This window comes from Anabrus simplex, chromosome 7 (assembly GCF_040414725.1).
Source record: "Anabrus simplex isolate iqAnaSimp1 chromosome 7, ASM4041472v1, whole genome shotgun sequence".
In the NCBI taxonomy this organism is placed as follows: domain Eukaryota; kingdom Metazoa; phylum Arthropoda; class Insecta; order Orthoptera; family Tettigoniidae; genus Anabrus; species Anabrus simplex.
In genome coordinates this window covers 172,715,610-172,740,589 of record NC_090271.1, presented here as the reverse complement: position 1 = coordinate 172,740,589, position 24,980 = coordinate 172,715,610, and the positions used below count along the sequence as shown (strand labels likewise).

At 44.0% G+C, this 24,980-nt stretch overlaps 1 protein-coding gene across 1 annotated transcript in view; it reads left to right on the top strand.

Annotated features, from left to right (window-relative positions):
* Positions 1-24,980, top strand: part of Phlpp (PH domain leucine-rich repeat protein phosphatase) — a 317,236-nt gene that overhangs the window by 105,912 nt on the left and 186,344 nt on the right. The window contains exon 6 of the mRNA XM_068228737.1: positions 22,782-23,063. Coding sequence (XP_068084838.1) covers positions 22,782-23,063 — 282 coding nt within the window. The remainder of the gene's footprint in view (positions 1-22,781; positions 23,064-24,980) is intronic.

The window sequence follows — 24,980 nt, the reverse complement described above, 5'->3', positions numbered from 1 at the left end:
TTTCCCACGAACATTTTTAACCCTACAGCATTGGCGCTTAGTCCCAAGCCACATGTTTTTAATAATAATGTTTTTGTTTTTACGTCCCACTAACTAATTTTACGGTTTTTGGAGACGCCGAGGAGTCACAATTTAGTCCCGCAGGAGTTCTTTAACGTGCCACTAAATCTACCAATACTAGATTGGCGTACCACCGGACTGAACCAGGATCGAACCTGCCACGTTGGGGTCAGAAGGCAAGCGCCTCAACCGCCTGAGCCACTCAGCTTTTTTTACGGGGGGGGGGGGGGGGCCGTAGCCCGTAGCCTGCTGCCCCGCCGTGACCATCGACTCAGTCTACATGGCCTCCGACATGCTATTAATTTCTAAGAAGAAAGAGATAGCAGGGAAGAGTGGGAAGTGATATAAGGAGTATCTGCCGGTTTCCGAGTTACACTCGCTACCACGGCAAGAGTTTATATTGGTTAGGTAGTGTTAAGGTGTGGTGTTGAAGGGTCAGGGGAAAACCACATAGGCAGAAAGAGAAACAGCCTACATGTAAAACCTGACATCTTTTGATAGCACATACAAGGATGTGGGCTGGAAAAAGGTCCAGTGGTAGTGTTAGTTGAGAAGAGGTATCATGCGCCAGCTAGTCATGAACCATAGTCTCGCCGTTCCATCTGCCAAGGGATCAGTCCGTCTGAGCACTGCCGTGACTAGCGCGGGCCTTGCCGGCTGCGGAGCCATGCGTCGAGTACCACTAGGGCCCGCCGCACAGCGCCACCTCCTTGGGGTCCCTCGTACCCAGTCTCCCATCCCGGAGAATGAGGCCAAGCCCGCCGAGGTGGGGGCCTCCTGGAAGGGGGTGGGTCATGACGCCGGGCCTCCTTCCTCTCTGCCCGCGCCATGGCCCGGTAGACTGGGCAACTGAGATGGGAGGCCGGGTGGCCCCCCGCGCAGTTGGCGCACACCGGTGCCTCCTTAAGTGTTGCGCAGGCCGTGTAGTGGTGACCACCCCCACAACGGTTGCACTTCGCTTGGAGCCCACACCTCTCCTGCCGGTGGCCCCAGCTCAGACAGCGGAAACACTGCAAGAGCTGCTGAGGAGGACGTTTCAATCTGACCTGACTGCCGCTACCCGCTGAGGTCCTCTTCTGATTTGCTCCTCGGTAGACTGCTGTCCTGGGAGCAGTCCTGGGTTGCGGCTGGGCGGCCCTCTCCTGGTGGGTCGGCGTCTGCTTCCTCCTGGTCCTGGGGCGGCGTTTTCTTCTTATTATTCTTCTTCCCCTTCTCGGGGATCTCTTCTCAGCAGGGGAAGAGGCGTCTTCCTGGTGGCCCTCCTCCCGGCCTGGCGACCCCGGGGTAGCAGGTGGCTCCGCTGCGTCGCCGTCTTCTTCCTTTTCCTGGCTGGTGGTGGTGGCGTCGGTCTGTGCTAAAACTCGACTGCGTTCCCTGTCCTGTGGGGCGCGCATCGAGGTCTGCAGCTCGACAGACATGCTGGCAGGCTGGGTCTGGACAGCAGCCTCAGAACGCCAGGGGGCATCCTTTTCCACTGCTGTGCTCCCGTCCACCGTCACGGGCGCTTTCCTGGTTTGCGCTCGGGTTACCGGCCCCTCCTGGTGAGCCTGGGTCTGCGTCCACTTGGCCTCGGCCGGTGGTCAACGTTCCTGGTTGGCGGCCCTGTTGGTCTGCGTGTACTTCGTGAAGTACAGCAGTCCAACTGGGGTCGCACCGTCGCGGCGCTTGGGGGCGCCGTCGTCGTCCTCGGTCCTCGGCTCCGTCTGGGTGGCTGCCTCGTCGTAGCCGGAGGCGTCCAGGTGCTCCCTGAGTCCTGGTAGCCGGACAACACGAAAACAGTTAGACGCCAGCTTCTCATAGATCATGAAGCGGTTCGCGTCCCTAGGGCGGATGATGACCGCCCAACCAGGGATCACTTCGCCGATGAGTTCCATGATCGACTCCTTGCCGATGGACTCCGCAATCATAGTTAAAACATCGAGTATGCGGAGCGTTTCCCGGTAGGTCTCCTGGCCCCACCGGCAGTACACCATCAGCGCCGGGAGTCTAGCATCTGGGGCGGGAACGACCTTCGAGCTCAGCACCTCTTGTAGTCCCTCGATGTCTCCCTCGCAGTCGCAGTCTGACGGTCTCTCCGGCATGAATGGCTTCTCTATCTTGGTGAGCCACTCAGCTTTTTTTACGGGGGGGGGGGGGAGGCGTAGCCCGCTCCCCCGCCGTGACCATCGACTCAATCTACATGGCCTCCGACATGCTATTAATTTCTAAGAAGAAAGAGATAGCAGCGAAGAGTGGGAAGTGATATAAGGAGTATCTGCCGGTTTCCGAGTTACACTCGCTACCACGGCAAGAGTTTATATTGGTTAGGTAGTGTTAAGGTGTGGTGTTGAAGGGTCAGGGGAAAACCACATAGGCAGAAAGAGAAATAGCCTACATGTAAAACCTGACATCTTGTGATAGCACATGCAAGGATGTGGGCTGGAAAAATGTCCAGTGGTAGTGTTAGTTGAGAAGAGGTATCATGCGCCAGCTAGTCACAAACCATAGTCTCGCCGTTCCATCTGCCAAGGGATCAGTCCGTCTGGGCACTGCCGTGACTAGCGCGGGCCTTGCCGACTGCGGAGCCATGCGTCGAGTACCACTAGGGCCCGCCGCACAGCGCCCTACTTCTTCTTCTTCCACCGCTTTTCCCACATATGTGGGGTCGCGGGTGCGAACTGTGTAGCACAGGTAGATTTCGCCCTGTCTTACGGTCGGATGCCCTTCCTAACGCCAACCCTATAAGGAGGGATGTAATCACTATTGCGTGTTTCTGTGGTGGTTGGTAGCGTAGTGCGTTGTGTGGATATGAAGAGGAAAGCGTAATCAAGCACGATTAAATTCCCCGACCCGTCCGGGAATCGAATACGGAACCCTTTGAACTGAAGACCTCAACGCTGACCATTCAGCCAATGACTCACTTTACAGCCCTAAATAAATAAAAAGGAAAAATATCTCGTGTCAAGAATATTTACGATATATTTATATTCATTGCGATTACTTTCTTAACCAATAGCATTAGTACAAGTTATGTCGTACATTATACGTTTATGCGGCCCTGTAAAAGGTCGTTTGATGATCAGATACATCCAGGAACAGTATGGCCGGTGGAAAATACTTGAAGTACGTAAACACAAGTTCGCTAACGCAGAATGTGCTCGGAATGGTTACCTTCTCGATTAATACACATGTGGGCACGCTGTTGAACTGAGACTGACTTGCTAGAGCATGTTAGGCGTAACGGATCTGCAGGCTCCGTAATTAGATTTCGAAGGCTCTCAGGATCTCCCAGTTCTTATGCGTAGAATACTTATTTTAAATATCCCCACATAAAGTAGTCCAATGGTGATCTGGCGGGCCAGGGGATCAAGTCGAACACCTTTAATACCTCTGTATCGTTGTTTTCATCAATCTCCCCATATTTAACAATGCCAGATCATTTGGCACGATCCGTTAACATTATCGTTTGACAGATAGATGGTTATTTTGTACTAGGATTTTTACAACGATCTTGCCCTGATGACGTTATCTGATGACATCTAACCTTAGAGGTAGATTCCTCCACACGTTCGCAGGGCTGAGTGGCTCTGACGGTTGAGCCGCTGGCTTTCTGTCTCCAGCTTGGCAGGTTCGATCCTGGCTCAGACCGGTGGTATTTGAAGGTGCTGAAATACGCAAGCCTCGTGTCGGTAGATTTACTGGCACATAAAAGAACTCCTGCAGTATAAGGTACCGGCACCTTGGTGTCTCCGAAAACCGTAAAAGTAGTTAGTGGGACGTAAAACAACAACGTATTGTTATTCTTTGCAAATGTCACAGGTAGGTGTCCTTGACGTCTGAGGGGCGCTCGAAGATCTAAAATTCAAATGGGCAGAAGGCTCACATTGAATATCATACATCTACTTCTTTTGGGTTTATATATTTTCTTATTCTCTACTTCCTCACGAGTATGATCTTTACCACTTAATACTCGTTTCTCCCACTAATTATTAATGTACGTCACCACCATATTAATTGTTAATATTAAAAAATGATAACTAATAATGTCCGGCTCCATGGCTAAATGGTTAGCGTGCTGGCCTTTGACCGCAGGGGTCCCGGGTTCGATTCCCGGCAGGGTCGGGAATTTTAACCTTAATTGGTTAATTTCGCTGGCACTGGGGCTGGGTGTATGTGTCGTCTTCATCATCATTTCATCAACATCACGACGCGCAGGTCGCATACGGGCGTCAAATCAAAAGACCTTTATCTGGCGAGCCGAACTTGTCCTCGGACACTCCCTGAACTAAAAACCATATGCCATTTCATTTTATTTAATAATTTTAATGTCCGTCTCCGTAATATAAAGGTTAGTGTGATTAGCTGCCACCCCCCAAAGGCCCGGGTACGATTCCCGGCATGCCATGAAATTTGAAACGTGGTACGAGGGCTGGAACGGGATTCACTGAACCTCGGAAGGTCAACTGAGTATAGGGGGATTCGATTCCCTCCTCAGCCATCCTCGAAGTGTTTTTTCTTGGTTACCCATTTCTCCTCCACGCAAATGGCGGGATTGCACCTAACTTAAGACCATGGTCGCTTCCTTCCCCGTTCCTTGCCCGTCCCTTCCAATCTTCCCATTCTCCTCAAAGCTCCGGTTCAGCGCAGCAGGTGAGACCGCCTGGTCGAGGCGCTGGTCATCCTCGCCAGTTGTATCCTTCGGACCAAATGTCTTAATCTCGAGGACACTACCCATGAGGCGCTAGAGGCGGGATCCATCGCTAAGTCCGGGAGAAAACCAACCCTGGAGGGTAAACGGATCAAATAATAATTATCGCAGTTATTTCTGAGTTTTCTAGACTCACCACAGCTCATTTTGAGCTTTTGTCAGAGATTTATGGCTAGCTGGATGCCTTATCTGACGACACATGATTTTCTAGGTTAACATTCCAATATAGAATTGACCAGGATTCGACTGATCTTCATCCGTCCGGATGGAAAGTTAGTAGCTATGCTGCTTCATTAATCACACCCCATTAATAATAATAATAATAATAATAATAATAATAATAATAATAATAATAATAATAATAATAATAATAATAATAATCCATTGAAGAAATTACATCAGATGGATCTTCTATTTTTGGCTTGAAAGCTACGGCCACCTGTAAATGCACATTGTTCAGAGAGCCTGAACAGAATGCTGTGTTATCTAATGATTAAATTTTGTTGGATTCATGGCTCAATCAGTAGGCGATATAACCATACTGGAAGTTGGATTTATTAACTTCTATGATAATGTTTTCCTGAAATAATATTTGGGAGAAATTAACGCTGGATTCAGTATCCAGTGAAATGTTGGGAGCTTCAAACTTCATTGGCTGGCTGGTAAAATTATATTAATATTTAGGAATCTTAGCCAAAAGAGGATTTTAAATGTAGCCTCTTCTTATTTTCTTGCCTGTTTGGTTTCTTGGGACACTCGCCGTGAGTTTTAAAACTGAGAGGTAGTTATAGGTATCACGGTCTGTTTTTCACCACTTGTCCATTATGGCGGTCCAAATCTCGTAAATTTAAAATATGCTGATCTTTCCAAGCCTCTTAATAAGAAGTAGTTCAGAAACTTTCCTCAGTCCATTCTATTTCAATAGTCGTACTGTTGTTCCGCCACTTGTAACGAGGTCAACAGTTTGAACACTCACACTTGTCACTGGAGAAAGTAGACGAAGACTTATGACCTGACAATGTGCTCTACACGTCACTGTACTGATGAGATGCAAATTTCTACGTACTGATCATTAACGGTTTTTATGAAAGTTAATAATTGCAGAAATCGGGGAATGCTAGTGTTGGTGTTGTTGTTTTTCGCTAATGGTGGATTTTGGATTCATTCCATTAATACTGAGCGAATTAGCCGTCCAGTAAGGGACGCGTAGCTGTGAGCTTGCATTCGGGAGATTTTGGCTTCGAATCCCACCGTCAGCAGCCCTTAAGAGGGTTTTCAGTGGTTTCTCATTTTCATACCAGGCTGTATCTTAATTAAGGCCACGGCCTTGCGTTGCCGAAAACCTTCAGTGTGTTATTGTGACGTTAAACCACTGCCATCATCATCATCATCATCATCATCATCATCATAATACGCTAAAGGCTAAGCCTTGTCGCTGCAACCATTCTCCTCTCATTCCTTCTGGTCTCTTCACCGAGCTCGATAGCTGCAGTCGCTTAAGTTCGACCAGTATCCAGTAATCGAGAGATAGTGGGTTCGAACCCCACTGTCGGCAGCCCTGCAGATGGTTTTCTGTGGTTTCCCATTTCCACTCCAGGCAAATGCTGGGGCTGTACCTTAATTAAGGCCACGACCGCTACCTTTCTACTCGTAGCCCTTTCCTGTCCCTTCGTCGCCATAAGACATATCTGTGTCGTGCGACTTAAAGCAAATAGCAAAAAAAAAAAAAAAAAAAAGTTCTTTCGACTAGTTTGAAATTTACATTGTTAGAAAATGAAGTTACATTACTAAAGATTTGAAACCTTCCCCTTGAGGTAGCTTTGAAAGACTTCCTTGTAGTCTCTACATCTCATCAAGTTTCCCACATCCTCGAAGTATGTCTTCCTTGTTCTTCCTCTCCCTTTCTTTCCTAGTATTTTTCCTTCAGAGACGTTTACTAGGAATTCATTATGTCTCAGGATATCACCAACAAGTTTGAACTTCCTTCTTACCATATTTTTTATCAATCCCCGTTTCTCATTGACTTCCTTTAGAAAATCTCGATTCGTCTTCTCTTTTGAGTCCAGCATGTCCTCGTCATTTTCCTCCAAATCTTCATTCCAATAGCTTCCAACGAATCTCTTTCCTTTCTTCCAAAAGTCCAGACAAACGATTTTACAAAAGCATTTCTTGTTTCTAAACTTACAGTATATGGATACTTGTTAAATGATGTCTTTTATTTTGAAAGGCCTGTTTAGAATGAGGTATTCTTCTTCTTTATTTTCATTGGTGCATCTATTGTTTTCATTTATAATGTTTCCTAAGTAAAAGAAACGTTGCACTTGTTCTACTTTGGGATTCCCTATTCTTACGTTTGTATCGGCATTACCTCCCCTGCCGTCGTTGCTCACAACTAAACTTTTGGTTTTCTTACTATTGATTTTTTTTTACAATCTGCTTTACGTCGCACCGGCACAGATAGATCTTATAGCGACGATGAGATAGATAAGGCCTAGGAGTGGGAAGGAAGCGGCCGTGGTCTTAATTAAGATACAGCCCCAGCATGTGCCTGGTGTGTTAATGGAAAACCACACAAAACCATCTTCAGGGCTGCCGACAGTGGGGTTCGAAGCCACTATCTCCCGGATGCAAGCCCACAGCTGCGCACCCCTAACCACATGGCTAACTCACCCGGTAAACCATTGATTTTAAGTTTGTAATATTTCAATGTATCACACAGAACATTTAACTTTCTATTTAATTCCTTCTCACAGTCTGCTACTATAGAAATGTGTTAAGCAAATCTAATACTGTGGATTATTTTCCCATTTATCTTTATTCCCTTATTCCTTTCCTTTAAAACACAAGCTGCTAGCAAAGAAAAAAGAAAAGATAAAGAAAAAATAGGAATCCCGTGTGACCGAATGATACCGGCGATATTGAAGGAGAAAGTTTATAGGACGGCAGTTAAGACCAGCGCTTACGTATGCAACTGAAACATTCCTCTCACTAGCGTAAATGTTCGCAGGATGCAGGTTGCTGTGGTAGAGATGCTGCTGAGGATGTGTGGAGTGACTAGGGTGGATAGAATCCCGAATGAGCATATTCGAGGAACTGCGAAAGTTACAGATGTGGCATAGAAGGTCCAAGAAGTCAGGATCAGATTGTATGTACGGAGGGGTGAGAACTATGAGCAGAAGAAGGTTCTGAAGATGGAAGTTGAAAGCAAAAGTAAGGGAGGACACGCTAAGAAAAGATGGATAGAGCTAATTCGGGAAGACCTCAAGGAGAAAGTTCCGGATGAGGAACTGGCAAATATAAAGACAAGGAAGAGGCAAATAATAATAATAACAACAACAACAATAATAATAATAATAGTAATAATAATAATAATAATAATAATAATAATAATAATAATAATAATAATAATAATAATTGTACCGGGCGGTACACCTCCACGCTGCTTATTTAAACTTTGCGCCAGTTGAAACTCCCCTACTGGAAGAAGTCTGAACTTTGTCTTATGTGTTAATTTTCAAGTTACCCTGAAGATGCCACTACTTGGAAATTTTGAAGTTTCTGAACTGTGTTGTTTTCGATGTAATTTTGTTTTGCTTGTAGTAAGAAGTTTGAACTTTCTCTTCTAGAGGACACTATTGAAGAACTACAACGGTGCACCCTAGTGCGAAGTGAAAGAACTGTTTTTTTGGAGAAAATTTAATTTCAAAAGTTTGTTCTTTGCTAAATTTCTTTCAGTCATTGTTTAAGTTGGCAACATTAACCCTTTCTTTCCCCTTGTTTTGAATCTAGCCAATCCCGAATTTCTTTAATTAATTTTACACCAATAATGTGTTTCTTCTTCATATTGTGTAGGGGTTTTCTTTATCCACCAATAAAATGATTTACCGAGCTCGATAGCTGCAGTCGCTTAAGTGCGGGCAGTATCCAGTATTCGGGAGATAGTAGGTTCGAACCCCACTGTCGGCAGCCCTGAAAATGGTTTTCCGTGGTTTCCCATTTTCACACCAGGCAAATGCTGGGGCTGTACCTTAATTAAGGCCACGGCCGCTTCCTTCCAACTCCTAGCCCTCTCCTGTCCCATCGTCGCCATAAGACCTATCTGTGTCGGTGCGACGTAAAGCAATTAGCAAAAAAAAAAAAATGATTGTGGGCGGGTGTTTTCCTTCCTGAAACGCCTCGAACTTTCCGCGAGAGTATATAAACTGCTGATTTTAGGGTCTCTGGGCCACTTCAGTACCATCTTTCAGTGTGTAAAGTACATAGCAGGGGGCGGGAAGCGCCTCTTTCTTCGGGGAGCAGTTCTACTCCAAGGTAATGGCCTTTTAATAACTTCTTTTCTTGCTAGCTCAGCAGTTTAACTCTCGGGGCGGGTCCGAAGCGTTTCTACCATGTAACCTTTTCCTAAAATGTAACTACTCTTAGCATCTATTATCTTTTAAAGCTACATATTGGGATAGAGAGTGCTTAACACTCTCGAGCTCCCACTCATTTTGTTTTGAGGTGAACTTATTTCTCACAACCGATTCTTCCTTAATGTAATGTAAATTGTTCTTTTCTAAAGTCACCTCAGTAGTATGGGATTAGCCCTTGCATTAGTGGCCTAGACCCAGATTAGTTTTTAAAACAAATGCATTAGGAGTGCAGATCGCCTCCTCTCAAATTGTTATTTTAGAGGTCATGTAATTAACCTTCTTCTCATTTAATAGACCTCAGTAGGTTGGGTATTTTACCCCTGTGTATATGTCCTTAGAGGACAGCTTGAAGGTGGAATTAGGTGTGGCCTTTGACAGGCCTAAAATTTGAGAGCAAGTTGCTCTTTCTTGAAAATTTTGTTTTCTGCGCGCCTCAAGGAGGCCTTTCTGTGTAATTTGGAGCAAGTGCTCCTAGGCATGAATGGGGTTTTCTGCCCCTCTGTTGAAACTTGTGTTTGGGGTAAAACTGGGCTAATTGCTCAAGAATTATGAGGTTGGGGCTCGAAGCCCAAATCCTGTAAATATTGTAATTGTACTTTTATTGCCTTGCTACTCTGTACCTGTCTTTCGTGTTATTTCTGAATTTTGGAAAGAGAATATAACCTTGTTAAATTTTACATTAACTTTAATTTCGTAGTTTGAGACCCGTTCACACCCGCACCTTCTTTCACCTCTACCTACCACAAAAAAGCGGTAACAAGTGGTAGCAGAGCGTGGTTGAATGGGTCTCAATTTAGCCCCTTTTGACGGCTAAACATTGTTTTGATTCGAACTCTAACAATTTTCTCTGTTGCTGGAAGTTTTGATTTTTTTTCCTTTTTCAAAATTGTTCTGTCATCATGCCCGGTCCTCGCGATGTTCTCCATCTTAATTATTTGCGCAAGGAGGAGTTGATCTATGAATTGACTATTAGAAATGTGCAATCTGGAGGCACGGTTGCAGTAGACACAAACAAGCTTAGAGAGTCCCTTGATTTGCCCATTTCCATCCCCCCTTTGGGAGAGAAAGAAATTGACGACTCTCTTTCCACGATCACCGAGAATACTACTGGGCTAGCATCTGTAGTTAGTTTTTTGACGAAAATGATCATTCTCCGAATCAAATTAAGCGGGTGCAAGCCAGGCTATCTCATTTTTCAAATAGAGTTAACGATCTGTTGTCTCTGAAGTTGAATGACGTTCAGAGGAAGGAAGCTAGTACGTTGCTTGAAAGTATTTCGGAATTATCCAGTAAGGTTACCCAATTGTTAACTGGGGAAGTTCCTCCCAAAATCGATCAACCCACCACGGTGAATGTAGGTAGCGAGGAAGAGCCTCCTAAGGGAGAAGTCAATAGGATAACCGTTGGAGCTCAAACGACCTCTGCCCCATTGGACAACGAGTCTGAACGCCGTGCATCGTTGAATAATGTACGTTCTGAATTAACTTCTTCGCTACTGAAACCTTTACCTACTATGTCACCTGGGTTCAGCAGCTTGCCTCATCCATTGGCAATGTTGCTCAGAGGTATCTCGAAGTTTTCTGTTAACACCACCAGTGAAGTTATTTCTTTCTTAAGGTTTTTAGTTGAATTTCAGGATCATGCCCTTGTTTTTTCTCTTTCCCCATGTCAGATTTTGCAAATCATCTATCCCTATGCAATAGGTATTCTCTCAGACAAAAGAGTTAGAGCCATTGCCGAGCAATCATCGATTGAAGACTTCCACGCCCACTTGCTAGCTAACTTCATCCCGGCTAGGGCAAGGTCCTCCCTTATTCAGAAGTACTATTATCGGGTACAGCGCTTGGATGAAAACTTGGCAGATTCATCCAAGATATTAAGTTCTATACTAGGGTGTTTCCTCTTCACTTCCCTGAGGATCAGATTGTACAAGCTATTGTGGAAGGCATTTCACCATCCTATAGGTCATATTTGTGTTTCGCGGCGTGCCCGCAAACTTTCTCTGAACTTGAAGCATTGGCCGTCTCAGCGGAAGGAGTTAGATACGCCGATTCTTTGCGTGTCGCGAAAGAACCCCCTCCCTCTTTTAGTAATCTTCGGCCTCCACCTCGCCGACCAGTCACACCCCGTAAATGTTATGCTTGCGGGTCGCCTGACCATCTTCGCAATAAGTGTCCACTGATCAAGTCTAGTAGGGCAAATAATGGAGCTGGTTCATCACAAGGCTATTTTAAATGTGGGGCTTTCTCACATATCACCAAGAATTGCCCAAACTCAAATAGCACCCCCTCCTGCTCAACTTCTGGTGCAAATTCCACCAATGCCAATAATAAAAAATGACTAGTGACTTCGGCTGAGTCGACTAATCCCTCTTCCCGAGGCTCAGCCCCTGGTAAACAGGTCGAAAATTCAGGGAACGTTCTATCTTCAAATTCATCTTTTGAATGCCCCAAAGAATGTCTTAGGATTGCGGCGGAAACCCCCGCACCGGTTCCTTTTCTTAAAATTGAGTTAAATAATGAACCAATAACAGCTTTATTAGATTCAGGCAGTGTTTGTTCAATTATTTCGGATCAATGGTATTCAAAATTGAAATCTGTTTGTAAACTACCTGACTATGGTTCATCTCCTGTTCAATATGTTTCGGCTAATTCATCTCCATTAGAAATTCTCGGTTCTGTAAATGTCAAAATTCGTATTTTTAAATTTACATGGAAAATCAAATTGTTTGTGGCTAAGCACTTGTCTTGCCCCATCATATTGGGAGCCGACTTTATTTCTCACACTGGTCTTGTGCAGGATCTTCAGAGTAGGTCGTGCACTTTCAGATTTGCTTCCAATTGTAAAATCCCCTTGTTAAAATGTAATTCTGCATCATGTTCATCTATTTCGCCTACCCAGGATGAGATGTTGTTAGACCTTAGACATCTACCTGAAGAGCAGGCTGATAGTATTCGTAAGTTGTGTCAGTCGTTTCCAGAGGTGTTCCCTGATACTCTTGGTGTTACTGACCTTATTGAATACAAAATTGAGGTCACGGATTCGATTCCTGTCCGTTTTCCACCTTATAGGCTATCTCCACCAAAAATGAAGGCTCTGAAAGAAATCATCGATCAGATGTTGAAGGATGGTATTATTAGGCCCTCTAAGTCGGCGTATTCTTCGCCTATTTTTCTAGTCCCGAAACCCCAAGGGGGCTTCAGGCCTGTCATTGATTATAGGGCTCTCAATCGGAAGGTGGTGTTAAAATCTGTGCCCCTTCCTGAACTTCATTCTTGTTTTTCATGGTTTCTTAAGGCCAAGTTCTTTACTATCCTGGACCTGAATCAGGCCTACAATCAAATTCCCCTAGCGGAAGAGTCTAAACATCTTACAGCGTTTGCCACGGATTGGAATTTGTATGAATACAACCGCGTGCCTTTCGGGCTCCCCACGGGATAGGGTCTTCTCTGACATCAAATTTGAGTACTTGTATCACTATTTGGATGATGTCGTTGTATTTTCGGAGACTTTTGAAGAACATCTAGATCATCTGCGAGAAGTTCTTAGTCGCCTTCGTAAGGCTGGGTTAACTGTTAAGTTGTCCAAGGTTGCCTTTGCGAAGCCCTCTATGTCATTCCTAGGGCATATTGTGTCTCCTGATGGTGTTGCCGTCGATCATTCTAGAACACAGGCCATCCGTGATTTTAAACCTCCCAAGGACATTAAAGGTATCGCCAGATTCATTGGTATGGTGAATTTTTTCAGGAAGTTTATTCCTAACTTCGCTAATAGAGCGGCGCCCTTGAACCTTCTTCGTAGGAAAGGCATCAAATTTGAGTGGGGACCTTCTCAACAAGCCGCGTTTGAAGATCTTAAATTAGCTCTCTGTAATGCCCCTGTACTTGCTATGCCTGATTTCTCGAAGAAATTCATCGTCCAAACCGACGCGTCGTCGTCGGCGGTAGCTGCAGTCCTTCTTCAAGAGACTGAACTAGGGAGGCGACCCATCGCCTATGCATCTAGGACGCTATCGGCTCAAGAAGCAAAGTATTCCATATATGAGCTCGAAGGTTTGGCAGTCTTATTTGCCTTAGAAAAGTTCCGTCTCTATCTGGAACATGTCAAATTCGACCAGGAGACAGATAATCAAGCCTTAAGCTGGGTCTTAGGTAGGCCGCGTCGTACTGGTCGTATAGCCCGTTGGGCCATCCGTATTTCCGCCTTCCAATTCGATGTCAGGCATATCAGAGGTACCGAAAATGTTGTTGCCGATGGACTCAGCCGTATGTTTTCCAACGAGGTCGAGACCCATGATCCGGACGATAGTTCTTCACCTCCCGAGTCCATGCTGTCTGATGTTAATGCCATCTTAACAGATGCTCCCATGCTCTTTAGGGATATCGAGAAATACCAACGTGAAGATCCGACGCTGGCTCCGATACTGGAAACCCTTTCTTCTGGGGAACATGTCGTCCCTTATGTTTTGAGGAATGGTGTTTTATGTTGCCCTTCGAGGCATGATAAGATGATGAAGGTTGTCGTTCCAGCTGTTCTTGTGCCTATGATCTTCAAGTACTATCATGAGACCCCATTAGGAGGGCATCTAGGCATCTTTAAAACTCGTGAGAAGATTCGTGAAATGTTCATCTGGAAGGGGATGGACGGTGAAGTCCGTGAACTAGTAAAAGCTCGTAAATCCTGCTTGGTTAGTAAACCCACCATGTCCACCAAGGTAGGCATGTTGTCCTCTCATCAGGCTTCGCGCCCCATGGAACGCCTGTATATTGATTATGTGGGACCCTTCCCTCAGTCGAAGGGAAATGCCAACAAGTTCATCTTTGTATGCGTAGATGGTTTTACAAGATTTTCCTGGTTATTTCCGACTAAGCTGGCTACCGCTCAGTCCACCATTACTTGTCTAAATTCTATCTTTGCTTCTTTTGGTCCGTGTCAATATATTGTATCTGATAATGCTAAGGCTTTCACATCTAATTTATTTCGTAAATTCTGCTTTGACCTGTCCATATCTCATGTGACAACTTCTGCTTATTACCCTCAACCATCTCTGGCTGAACGGGTTAATCGTAATCTCAGGTCCGCGCTTATTGCCTATCATCATGAAGATCATTCTAGATGGGACACGTCCCTGCATTGGTTAGCTTTTGCTTTGAATTCGGCGGTTCATGAATCTCACAAGTTTACTCCAGCTTCGTTGATGTTTAAGTTCGTTCCCAACACGCCGCTCTCTAACCTCTGGTCTCTGAGTGACTTTCTACCTGAGACAATAGACCCAGACAACTTTAAAGATCTTTGGAAGAAGGCTAAAGCCAATCTTAAAGTCTCTCATGAAAAGGTTAGGGAAAGATATGATCGTGGACGGAGACCCACCAATTTGAAGGTAGGCGACCAAGTGATGGTCAAGAATTTTGTTCCCGCGGGCAAGCTTGCCCCCAGATTTCATGGGCCGTGCATAATTCTCGATTTCCTTACGCCCGTTACGTTGTTATTAAGTAATCCAGCCACCGAGAGGATATTTAGGGTTCACCTGTCCCAGGTGAAACCGGTGTAATTTCTGTGTTAACTTGCTTCATATAATTTTAAAAGAAATAGGAAGGTAAAATTTTTTTTGAGGGGTTTCACTTTTAAGGCCTTCTGCCCTTGGGAGCTGTTTCCTTTATGTGTAATTATTTTGTGTAAACGTCCCCCGATTAGTTAAACTGCCATCCTGACCTTGCCACGGCCATTACCACGCTCCCCTCTCCTGCTCCACTATACACAGTGGCTTGCTTTTGAAAAGAATTTCTCCACGCCGCTGGCCCCTCAACCTCACCACCATGAATGTACCCTACTATAATTCTGGTTCAACAAAAATTCTGCCGCAGAGCTTTAATGTTTCAGTGCCCCCGCAGCCGCGCGGCGCCGTGCCGCGACTGGGATAGAGGAAGGGCCCCCTCTACTCCAGCGAGGACGACATGTGCACGGCGAGCCGGAGCCCTCCTCCCGGCCAAGGCTGATGTGCGGCGCACAACCTGTAACTGGCCCGCGACCTGCATGTTCACCGTGGGCGCGGCGTGCTTCAACACCACTGCTCCCCTCATAGTGCGGGCGAGCGGTATCTCAGGGTACTTGAGGGGTCCGAGCGGCCGCCTTTGAACACAAGCTGCAGCGGCCGGTCTGGCCATCCTATTTGATCAACTACATGGACATTTACTATCAGCAATTACTACACTTGGGAATTCAACAGCAATATTTGGTGGACTTTGAAAATTTTTCTTCACTTTCAAGTATTAAAAGTTTTTCTTCTGAATTCAACTTCTACAAACATAAAGACATTACTTCAGCAGTTACTACGAGAATTTTTGAAACTGGATCAAAGCAAATTTCAACAATCTTGATAAATGCTTCTGCAATTAATCTCCATAGCAACATCATAACTTGGACCTTGTTTTCAAACAAAAGTTTATGTTATTCTGTGTTACCCCTTGGAGGAACTCTTGGGGGGGGGGGGGTCTGTACCGGGCGGTACACCTCCACGCTGCTTATTTAAACTTTGCGCCAGTTGAAACTCCCCTACTGGAAGAAGTCTGAACTTTGTCTTATGTGTTAATTTTCAAGTTACCCTGAAGATGCCACTACTTGGAAATTTTGAAGTTTCTGAACTGTGTTGTTTTCGATGTAATTTTGTTTTGCTTGTAGTAAGAAGTTTGAACTTTCTCTTCTAGAGGACACTATTGAAGAACTACAACGGTGCACCCTAGTGCGAAGTGAAAGAACTGTTTTTTGGAGAAAATTTAATTTCAAAAGTTTTGAGGAATGGTGTTTTATGTTGCCCTTCGAGGCATGATAAGATGATGAAGGTTGTCGTTCCAGCTGTTCTTGTACCTATGAAAAGGGAAAGAAAGGGTTAATGTTGCCAACTTAAACAATGACTTGTTGGCATTTCCCTTCGACTGAGGGAAGGGTCCTACATGATCATAATCTTCAAGTACTATCATGAGACCCCATTAGGAGGGCATCTAGGCATCTTTAAAACTCGTGAGAAGATTCGTGAAATGTTCATCTGGAAGGGGATGGACGGTGAAGTCCGTGAACTAGTAAAAGCTTGTAAATCCTGCTTGGTTAGTAAACCCACCATGTCCACCAAGGTAGGCATGTTGTCCTCTCATCAGGCTTCGCGCCCCATGGAACGCCTGTATATTGATTTTAGGTTCTCGAAGATAAGCCCGTTGAATTGTGGCGAAAGGAACAAGTTGGCAACTCTTGTGGCCGGTGCGTGGCTCTGGAACGGCTTGACAGGTGCTCGATCAAGCAATGGCTTCACTTGCCTCGCATGGAGGAAGCCGGCAGACAACTCGCATTCTACACGCGCGTTTGCTTTCCCAGGACTGTTTACAATTCGACCACGTAGCTTGTGGGTACTGTGCTATCTAGACTAGTTTATTATATGTTTTTAAACTACGCTCAACGTAGAACAAAAAGCAAAAAGCAAAGTCACCTCCGTACAGGCCATGAAGCCCCTTGGAGGAGTGGAATGTAAAGGCTTCCACCATTGTTAACCTCGGCACGTGATGGGGTAGAGTGGTTATCTCTACGCATAGCCACCTTTGCCCCCAGGAATTAACCTGGTACTCATTTTTGGTGTAGGCTGAGTGAACCTCAGGGCCATATGCACCTCCGGAAGTGGAAATCTCGTTTCTTAAATTTTACGACTTCCTGACGGGGATTCGAACCCACGTCCTTCCGGGCGAACCGAGCACGCCTTTACCGCCCCGGCCAGGCAGCACCTGCTCAACGTAGAACAGGTTAAGAAATGTATGCTAGCATCCTTCTACACACAGCATTATCCTGAACTTGATTTATTCTATAATTTAACGGACACGGATATGTATGTGTGTGTGATTTATATCTATGCTCAGTAATTAATTGATTTTGACTCCTTGGAAACATCAGATAAATACGCTAGCGGAAATGTAAAGTGGTACACCATGAAGTACCACTCAGATATTTATCAAACTTTGTGGAGATTTTCATCATACAACAGGTGTTAAATTATTAATCCGAATGTCATCTTGAGGGATTTCTTACCATGCCTGAAACACATGCTGTGTCAGTTCATGATTGCTGGCTGGAGGCTGATATAACCCTATGCGTCTTCCCATCACATTCCGGACATCCTCTAAGGGTGACAAATCAGGCGACCGGGCAGACCAGTCAAACATACGTACATTCCTCAAGGCGTTGCTGTTGTGAACTGCAGTGTGGGCTCTTCCATTATCCTGCTGGAATATGCCATTTGGTACCCTCATCATGACGGGTATGACAACAGCGTTTACCATTCTTGCCACACGCTGGAGAGCATTTAGTCACCCTTCAACAAGTACCAAATCATCCTGTTGTCATATACAATTGCACCCCACACCATGATTCCAGGAGTTGGAGAGGTTTGAGCCTCGATAATCGCTGCTTCCCGTGACCTTCCACCAGGTCGTCTACGGACATGTTCATGTCGATTTGACCGCCACAAACAAAAGCGAGACTCATCGCTGAACACCACAGAATGCCACTCAATGTCCCGGTTGTCCCTGGCTCTATCCCTTGCAAAATCTCCGTTGTCTGTGATTTGGTGTCAGCGGTACAAAACTCATGGCAACTCGAGATCTCAACCCAACTTCCAGTAATCTGTTCCCGACGGTTCGTGGTAACACTCTGCCTGTAACCTCTGCCCGGATTTCAGCTGTTATCAACCGTCTGTTCGTCAAATCCAGCCGACGAATCCTATGATCTTCTCTCGGTGTAGTCCTTCTGGAAGGATCCGTGCCTGCTCTTCGTACCACACTGTTGTCCTGAGTCCACTTCGTCACTACTTGTTCCGCAGTCGTTGCACTGTGTAATCTGTCGGTATGATGCTGCCTTATGTCTCATGCCAATGATTCGACATTTCAAAAAGTCCAAAATATGTCGATAAGCTGCCCATGCATGTCCTCTAGGAATGCTGTGTTGCGATCTCTACATGAAAGACACACCCAGCAGTCATCACGTACACACAACAGCCATTATTTTCAGGAATGGCGTTTTCCTGTACTAACAAGTAGGTCCTATGAGGATAAAATTTTAATCAACATATCTCACAGGCATCGAAATACTGGAGTATCAGTTTGGTGTCATTCGGTCAAGGTGTTCGTGGTGTAACACTTTCTATTTCCGCTAGTGTATCAACTATTTACCAACCATTTTCTACCGGGACCCTGTCGTACAGATCATATTTTCCGTACTTTTCAGTTCACCGTCCAGTCTGATAGAGGGCAACCTCCAACCTAACTGTACAGCTGATCTCATCCTTCTATTCCAACTCCCTTAGCCCAATGGAGGGCAACCTCTGATCAAGTTACAGGGCTAAGTAGCTCAGACGGTACAGCGCTGGCCTTCTGACTCCAAATTCGAACGATCCTGACTCTGGTGGTATTTGAAGGTTCTCAAACTACGCCAACTTCGTGTCCGTCGATTTATCGGCGCGTAAAATAACTCATGCAGGGAAAAATTCCGGCACCTCGGCGTCTCAGAAAACCATAAAAGTAGTTAATGAGACATACAACCTTATAATAATAATAATAATAATAATAATAATAATAATAATAATTGTTACCGTGGTTTGGTGGATTAGCAGAGGTGAAAGAAGGTGCTGGGATGAACAGGTCTCAATCTACGAAATTAAAGTTAATTTAAAATTTAACAAGGTTATATTTTCTTTTTAAGATCAAGAAATAACAAATATAACAGGGAATTAGTAGCCTAGCAACAAATCGAGAATGTACAATTACAGTGATTACAGGATTTGGGCTCCGAGAGCCAGACACACACTTCTTGAGCTATAAGCCCAACTTGACACATATACGAGATTCAACAAAGGGGCAGAAGACCCCAATCATGCCCAGGAGCTCTTGCTCCCAATTACACAGTAAAGCCTCCTCGAGGCACGCAGAAATCAAAATTTTAAGAAAGAGCAACCCGCTCTTAAAGTTCAAGCCTATCAAAGGCCACACCAAACTCTACTTTCAAGCTGTCCTCCAAGTACATGAAAACAGGGGTAAAAATACCCAACCTACTGAGGCCTATTAAGTAAAGAAACAGGTCAATTACATGGCCTCCAAAATACCAACTTGAGAGGAGGCGAAACTGCACTCCTAATACATTTCTTTAAAAACCTATTTGGCACTAGGCCGCTTATGCAAGGGCTAATCCCATATTAAAGAGGTGACACGATAAGAAAACTTATTACATTACGAAACGAAGAAAAATGGTTGAGAAAACGTAGTCACCTCAAAAACAATATGAAAGGGAGCTCGAGAGGGTTAGGCACTCTCTATCCCAATTTGTAGTTTAAGGAGATAGAATTTATACCAAGAGTCTATTACATTTTAGAGGAAAGTTACATGGTAAAAGGTTTCGAACCCGCCCCGAGGGTTAAACTGCTGAGCTGGCAAGAAAATAAGTTATAAAACGGCCATTACCTGTTGGTTGAACTGCTGCCCGAAGAAAGAGGCGCTTCTCGCCCCCTGCTACGTACTTTACACACTGATAGATGTTACTGAAGTGGCGCAGAGACCCGAAAATCAGCAGTTTATATACCCTCGCGGAACATTCGAGACCTTTCATGAATGAGAACACCCGCCCACAAGCCTTTTATTGGATAATGGCAAAAACTACTACACTAGACGAAGAAGAAACCCCTTATTGGTAGAAAATTAATTACAGAAATTCCTTATTGGTCAAATTCAAAACTGGCGGAAAGAAAGGGTTAATATTGCCAACTTAAACAATGACTGAAAGAAATTTAACAAAGAACAAACTTATGAACCCAAAATTTCTCCAAAAACACAGTTCGTTCACTTCGCACTAGGGTGCATAGTTGTAGTCCTTCAGTAGTGCCATCTAGAAGAGAATGTCCACACTTCTTACTACAGGCAAAACAAAAATACATCGAAAACGACACAGTTCAGAAAACTTCAAAATTTACAAGTAGGGACATCTTCTGAGAAACTTGAGAATTAACACTGTAGTTAAAGTTCAGGCTTCCTCCAGTAGAGGAGTTTCAACCGGCGCAATGTTTGAATTAGCGGAGCAGAGGTGTACTGCCCGGTACAATAATAATAATAATAATAATAATAATAATAATAATAATAATAATAATAATAATAATAATAATAACAATAATAATAATTGTACCGGGCGGTACACCTCCGCGCCGCTAATTCAAACATTGCGCCAGTTGAAACTCCTCTACTGGAGGAAGCTTGAACTTTAACTTACACATTAATGCTAAGATTTCTCAGAAGATGTCATTACTATAAATTTTGAAGAGTTCTGAACTGTGTCATTTTCGATTTATTTTTGTTTTCCCTGTAGTAAGAAGTGTGAACATTCTCTTCTAGATGGCACTACTGAAGGACTACAATTGTGCACCCTAGTGCGAAGTGAAAGAACTGTTTTTTGGAGAAATTTTGTGTTCATAAGTTTGTTCTTTGTTAAATTTCTTTCAGTCATTTGTTTGGGTTGGCAGTATAACCCTTCTCTTTCCGCTTGTTTTGAATTTAGCCAATCCCGAATTTCTCTAATTAATTTTCCACCAATAATGTGTTTCTTCCTCATCTGGTGTAGTGGTTTTCGTTGTTAGCCAATAAAATTTTGTGGGCGGGTTGTAATCATTCATGAAACGTCTCGAATCTTCCGCGAGGGTATATAAACTGCTGATTTTCTGGTCTCCTGCCACTTCAGTAACATCTTTCCTAGTGTGATTATATAGCAGGGGGCGGGAAGCGCCTCTTTCTTCGGGCAGCAGTTCAACCATCAGGTAATGGCCTTTTAATAACTTCCTTGTTTGCTAGCTCAGCAGTTTAACCCTCGGGGCGGGTTCGAAACTTTTATCATGTAACCTTCCTTTAAAATGTAAAAGACTTTTAGTATAAAGTTCTGTCTCTGTAACCACAAATTGGGATAGAGAGTGCCTACCCTCTCGAGCTCCCATTCATTTTGTTTTGAGGTGACTACGTTTTTATAACAGTTTCCCTTATACTCGTAATGTCTTAACTTTTTCAATCGTGTCACCTCCGTAGTATGGGATTAGCCCTTGCATAAGTGGCCTAGTGCCAAATAGGTTTTAAGAAGTGTATTAGGAGTGCAGTTACGCCTCCTCTCCTGTTGGTATTTTGAGGCCATGTCATTGTCCTGTTTCTTTACTGAATAGGCCTCAGTAGGTTGGGTTATTTTACCCCTGGTTTTATGTGTCCGGAGGACAGCTTGAAGGTGGAGTTTGGTGTGTCCGTTGATGGGCTTGAACTTTGAGAGCGGGTTGCTCTTTTTGAAATTTGGTTTCTGTGTGCCTCGAGCAGGCTTTTCTGAGTAATAGGGAGCGAGTGCTCCTGGGCATGATTGGGGTTTTCTGCCCCTTTGTTAAACCTTATGTATAAGTAAAGTTGGGCTCATTGCTCAGGGATTGTGTATCTGGAACTCGAAGCCCAAAATACATTAATAAACTGTAATTGTACATTCTTACCTTGTTGCTACAGAACTAAGTTCTTGTTGTACTGGTTATTTCTTGATCTCGAAAAGAAAATATAACCTTGGTGAAATTTTAAATTAACTTTAATTTCGTAGGTTGAGACCTGTTCATCCCAGCACCTTCTTTCACCTCTGCACATCCACAATAATCCGTACCAATAATAATGATAATAATAATAATAATAATAATAATAATAATAATAATAATAATAATAATAATAATAATAATAATAATAATAACGGTGGTATTTGAAGGTGCACAAATACATCAGCCTCGTGTCAGTAGATTTACTGGCATGTAAAAAACTCCTGCGGGACAAAATTCCGGCACCTCAGCTTCTCCGAAAACGTTGAAAAGTTCAAAAGTGAGACGTAAAGCAATAATATTATTATTACTATTATTATTATTATTATTATTATTATTATTATTATTATTATTATTAAGATGCCGTCTCCATACGCAGGTTGGCAATCCACGTAACCAGCTCTGATCTTTGCATTGTACTGAGCCGTTACTATGTGAATTTACAAGAATATTCTTAAGGATCTTGAATGCAGTAGTTTCCCGTTACCTTCTGCATCCTAATGCCTTTAGGGATAATTCCTTGCCTCTGTATTTGCTCATCCATTCTCAGGGAGACTGTTGCCACTTAGTAGGCCTACATGGAATCTCCTTATACCGGGAGATATTCGGTGTTATTATTATTATTATTATTATCTGATCACAAGCTGCAGACCTGATCAAACGCGTGCAGTATGTGACCTACAGTAGCTCCACAGCTGATCTCACCCTTGTGATCCCAGGCACCTCGCAGCCCAATATAGGGCTCTATATCCCGTCTGTGACCTAGTTGTGCAGCTGATCTCCTCTTTCAGTTCCAGCTTAGCGTGCTGTGCATGGAGAACAGTATCTGACCTACATTAGCCGGAGAGCTCATGTTGTCCCTTCTATCTAGTCCACCCTGCAGCCCTGCAGACCTAGTTATTGTGCTCCAGATAAGCCTGTTGTGAATGGTGAGCAATAGCTCTACAGCTGATTTTACCCTGATGTTCCAGGCTACTCTGCAGCCCAGCTGTCCCGAGAGCTTGGACCTGTCGGATGGAGGGCTGGAGCGCCTGCCGGACTCGCTGCTGGCCTTCACGGGGCTCCGCGAGCTGGCCCTGGGCAGGAACCGCCTGGGATCGGCTCGAGGGGCCGCAGACCTGGAGCTGCTCGCTCGTCTGCCTGCGCTCAGAGCTCTACACATCCCCGGCAATGCGTTCCATCAGTTCCCCAGCGCCCTGCTCCAGCTCCCAGGTCTCGTACAGCTCGACCTGGCCGACAACGGGCTGAGCGACCTACCTTACGACATCTACCGGCTTACCAAGTAAGTCGGACTCATTGGTTTGTCACCCTAGAAATAGGTCCCTGGATTTTTTTAGAAATTTTGAGAAACTTTTTTCCAAAAAGGTACAAATTAGAAAAACAATCAAACTTGTGATACGACGGAAAATAAGCGTTGGTAGGAAGCTCCATAACAAGAAAGGAAAAGGAATCGTCAATACGGCCTAAATACATGTCAAACAGGGTGTTGGAAATCAGGTTTCATGGCAATAAGTATCAAATCCCAGGGGGCTTGGGTCGGGGAGGGAGAGAAATTGGTCAAAACATAACGTGTCCATGCAGTCAATGAGGAGTCATTTCCGGGGCACGTGACGAGCAGAACACTTCGTTTAATTTACATTGTTGTGTTCGATGATTTCATTTAATATTACTTAACTAATCTGTGCCTTCACTGTACATAACTAAACTTTGATTAACATATATTTAAATACAGTCAGTTTTCTGATGAATGCAGTGAAATTTTTGCATTTCAGGTAGAAGAATTTAGAATTTTAGTGTCAAAAAGTAACAAATCCATTCTTTTGCCTTGAATATTCCTTAAACCGCAAAACTTCTAACAGTAATACTTTGTATAGTAATGCATTTATTCTATCTGGACATAATAAAAGTGCTGAAATGAATTACCAGTTGAAATTTTTCACTCGCGAGTTTTATTCACATATTGTGCTAACTAGATCAAAACAAGCTGGTCGTTTGATGTGACTGTTAATATCATGATCTTAGTTACTGATCCGTCGTAATTACAGGCCCTACAATTTTACATTAAATCAGAAATACAGGATAAATTACCATCTCCGGGCGTTCTCGTCTAGCTAGTCACCGCCTGAGGAGATTGGCCACAGTGTTCATCACGGTGGTGGTTTGGTCTGACCGCTATAATATACGCAATTATTCGAAACCGGTGGGTAAGATATTCGTAACCATCAGCTGATGAAGGAACGGTGTTCAACCCCTTGTACCTGGAGGTTCAACACAGATCGGGAATGTCATCACAAATATATTAGGCTGAACAAGTTCTCCTTCTGATGGTCAAGTCGTCGTCATTATCATCATCATTTTGCATAAGTCTAGAGCCCTTTATCGACCTTGACCTCGTCCACAATGACCCACCAATCCTGTTAATTGTACGCGTCATCCGTCCCTTAATTTTCGTGAGCCACAAATTTCCAATGACGTAATAATATCCATCAAAGCTTTGGTTCACGCGTTCTCCTTGCACGGTGCAATGTCCCTCTCAACATTTTATCACTTGCCATTATTTCTACCCCGCCCAGTCACATTATTCCTTGAACCTTCACAAAGTGAGTCTTCCCACTCTCCAGTTAATTTAATCCGTTCTGCATTACATATTTTTCTCGGGTCATTGCTCTCCTGTCTAAATTGTGGATCTTCTTTAATATTCGAAGTTTAAATATTATGGTGACAGTATAGTACAGCTTCACGATCCAATTTTCTGAGTCATTGGAGACGACCAAGAATTGTACAGTTGAACTTTGATCTCTTTATAATAAACTGATTTGTGAATAATATCCTATTTGTAAAATGTTCACTGATAGTGACCTGCATACTTCTGTTTATTGCGTTATTCATATTATACCAATATTTTAAAAAATAAGACATCTCTTCTCCTGAATCTTCAATTAGTGATATGCCCTTCTTGTGGCTTGATGGACAAACAGATTATTCTCTTTGTGTCTTTCGCAGTTGCATGACCTTTTTTTTTTTTATTCATCTTTAATCACTTACTGAGGTGTCTTATATAATGTCACGTAGGTTAAATGCTAAACGCGGAGAAAATATAATTACTTATTTCCAGAGTTTTTGACACCGAACTTCCCTATTCATACGTATGCGATAAGCCAAATGCGTCTTTGCTGAGGCTACAACACTTATTCACTAG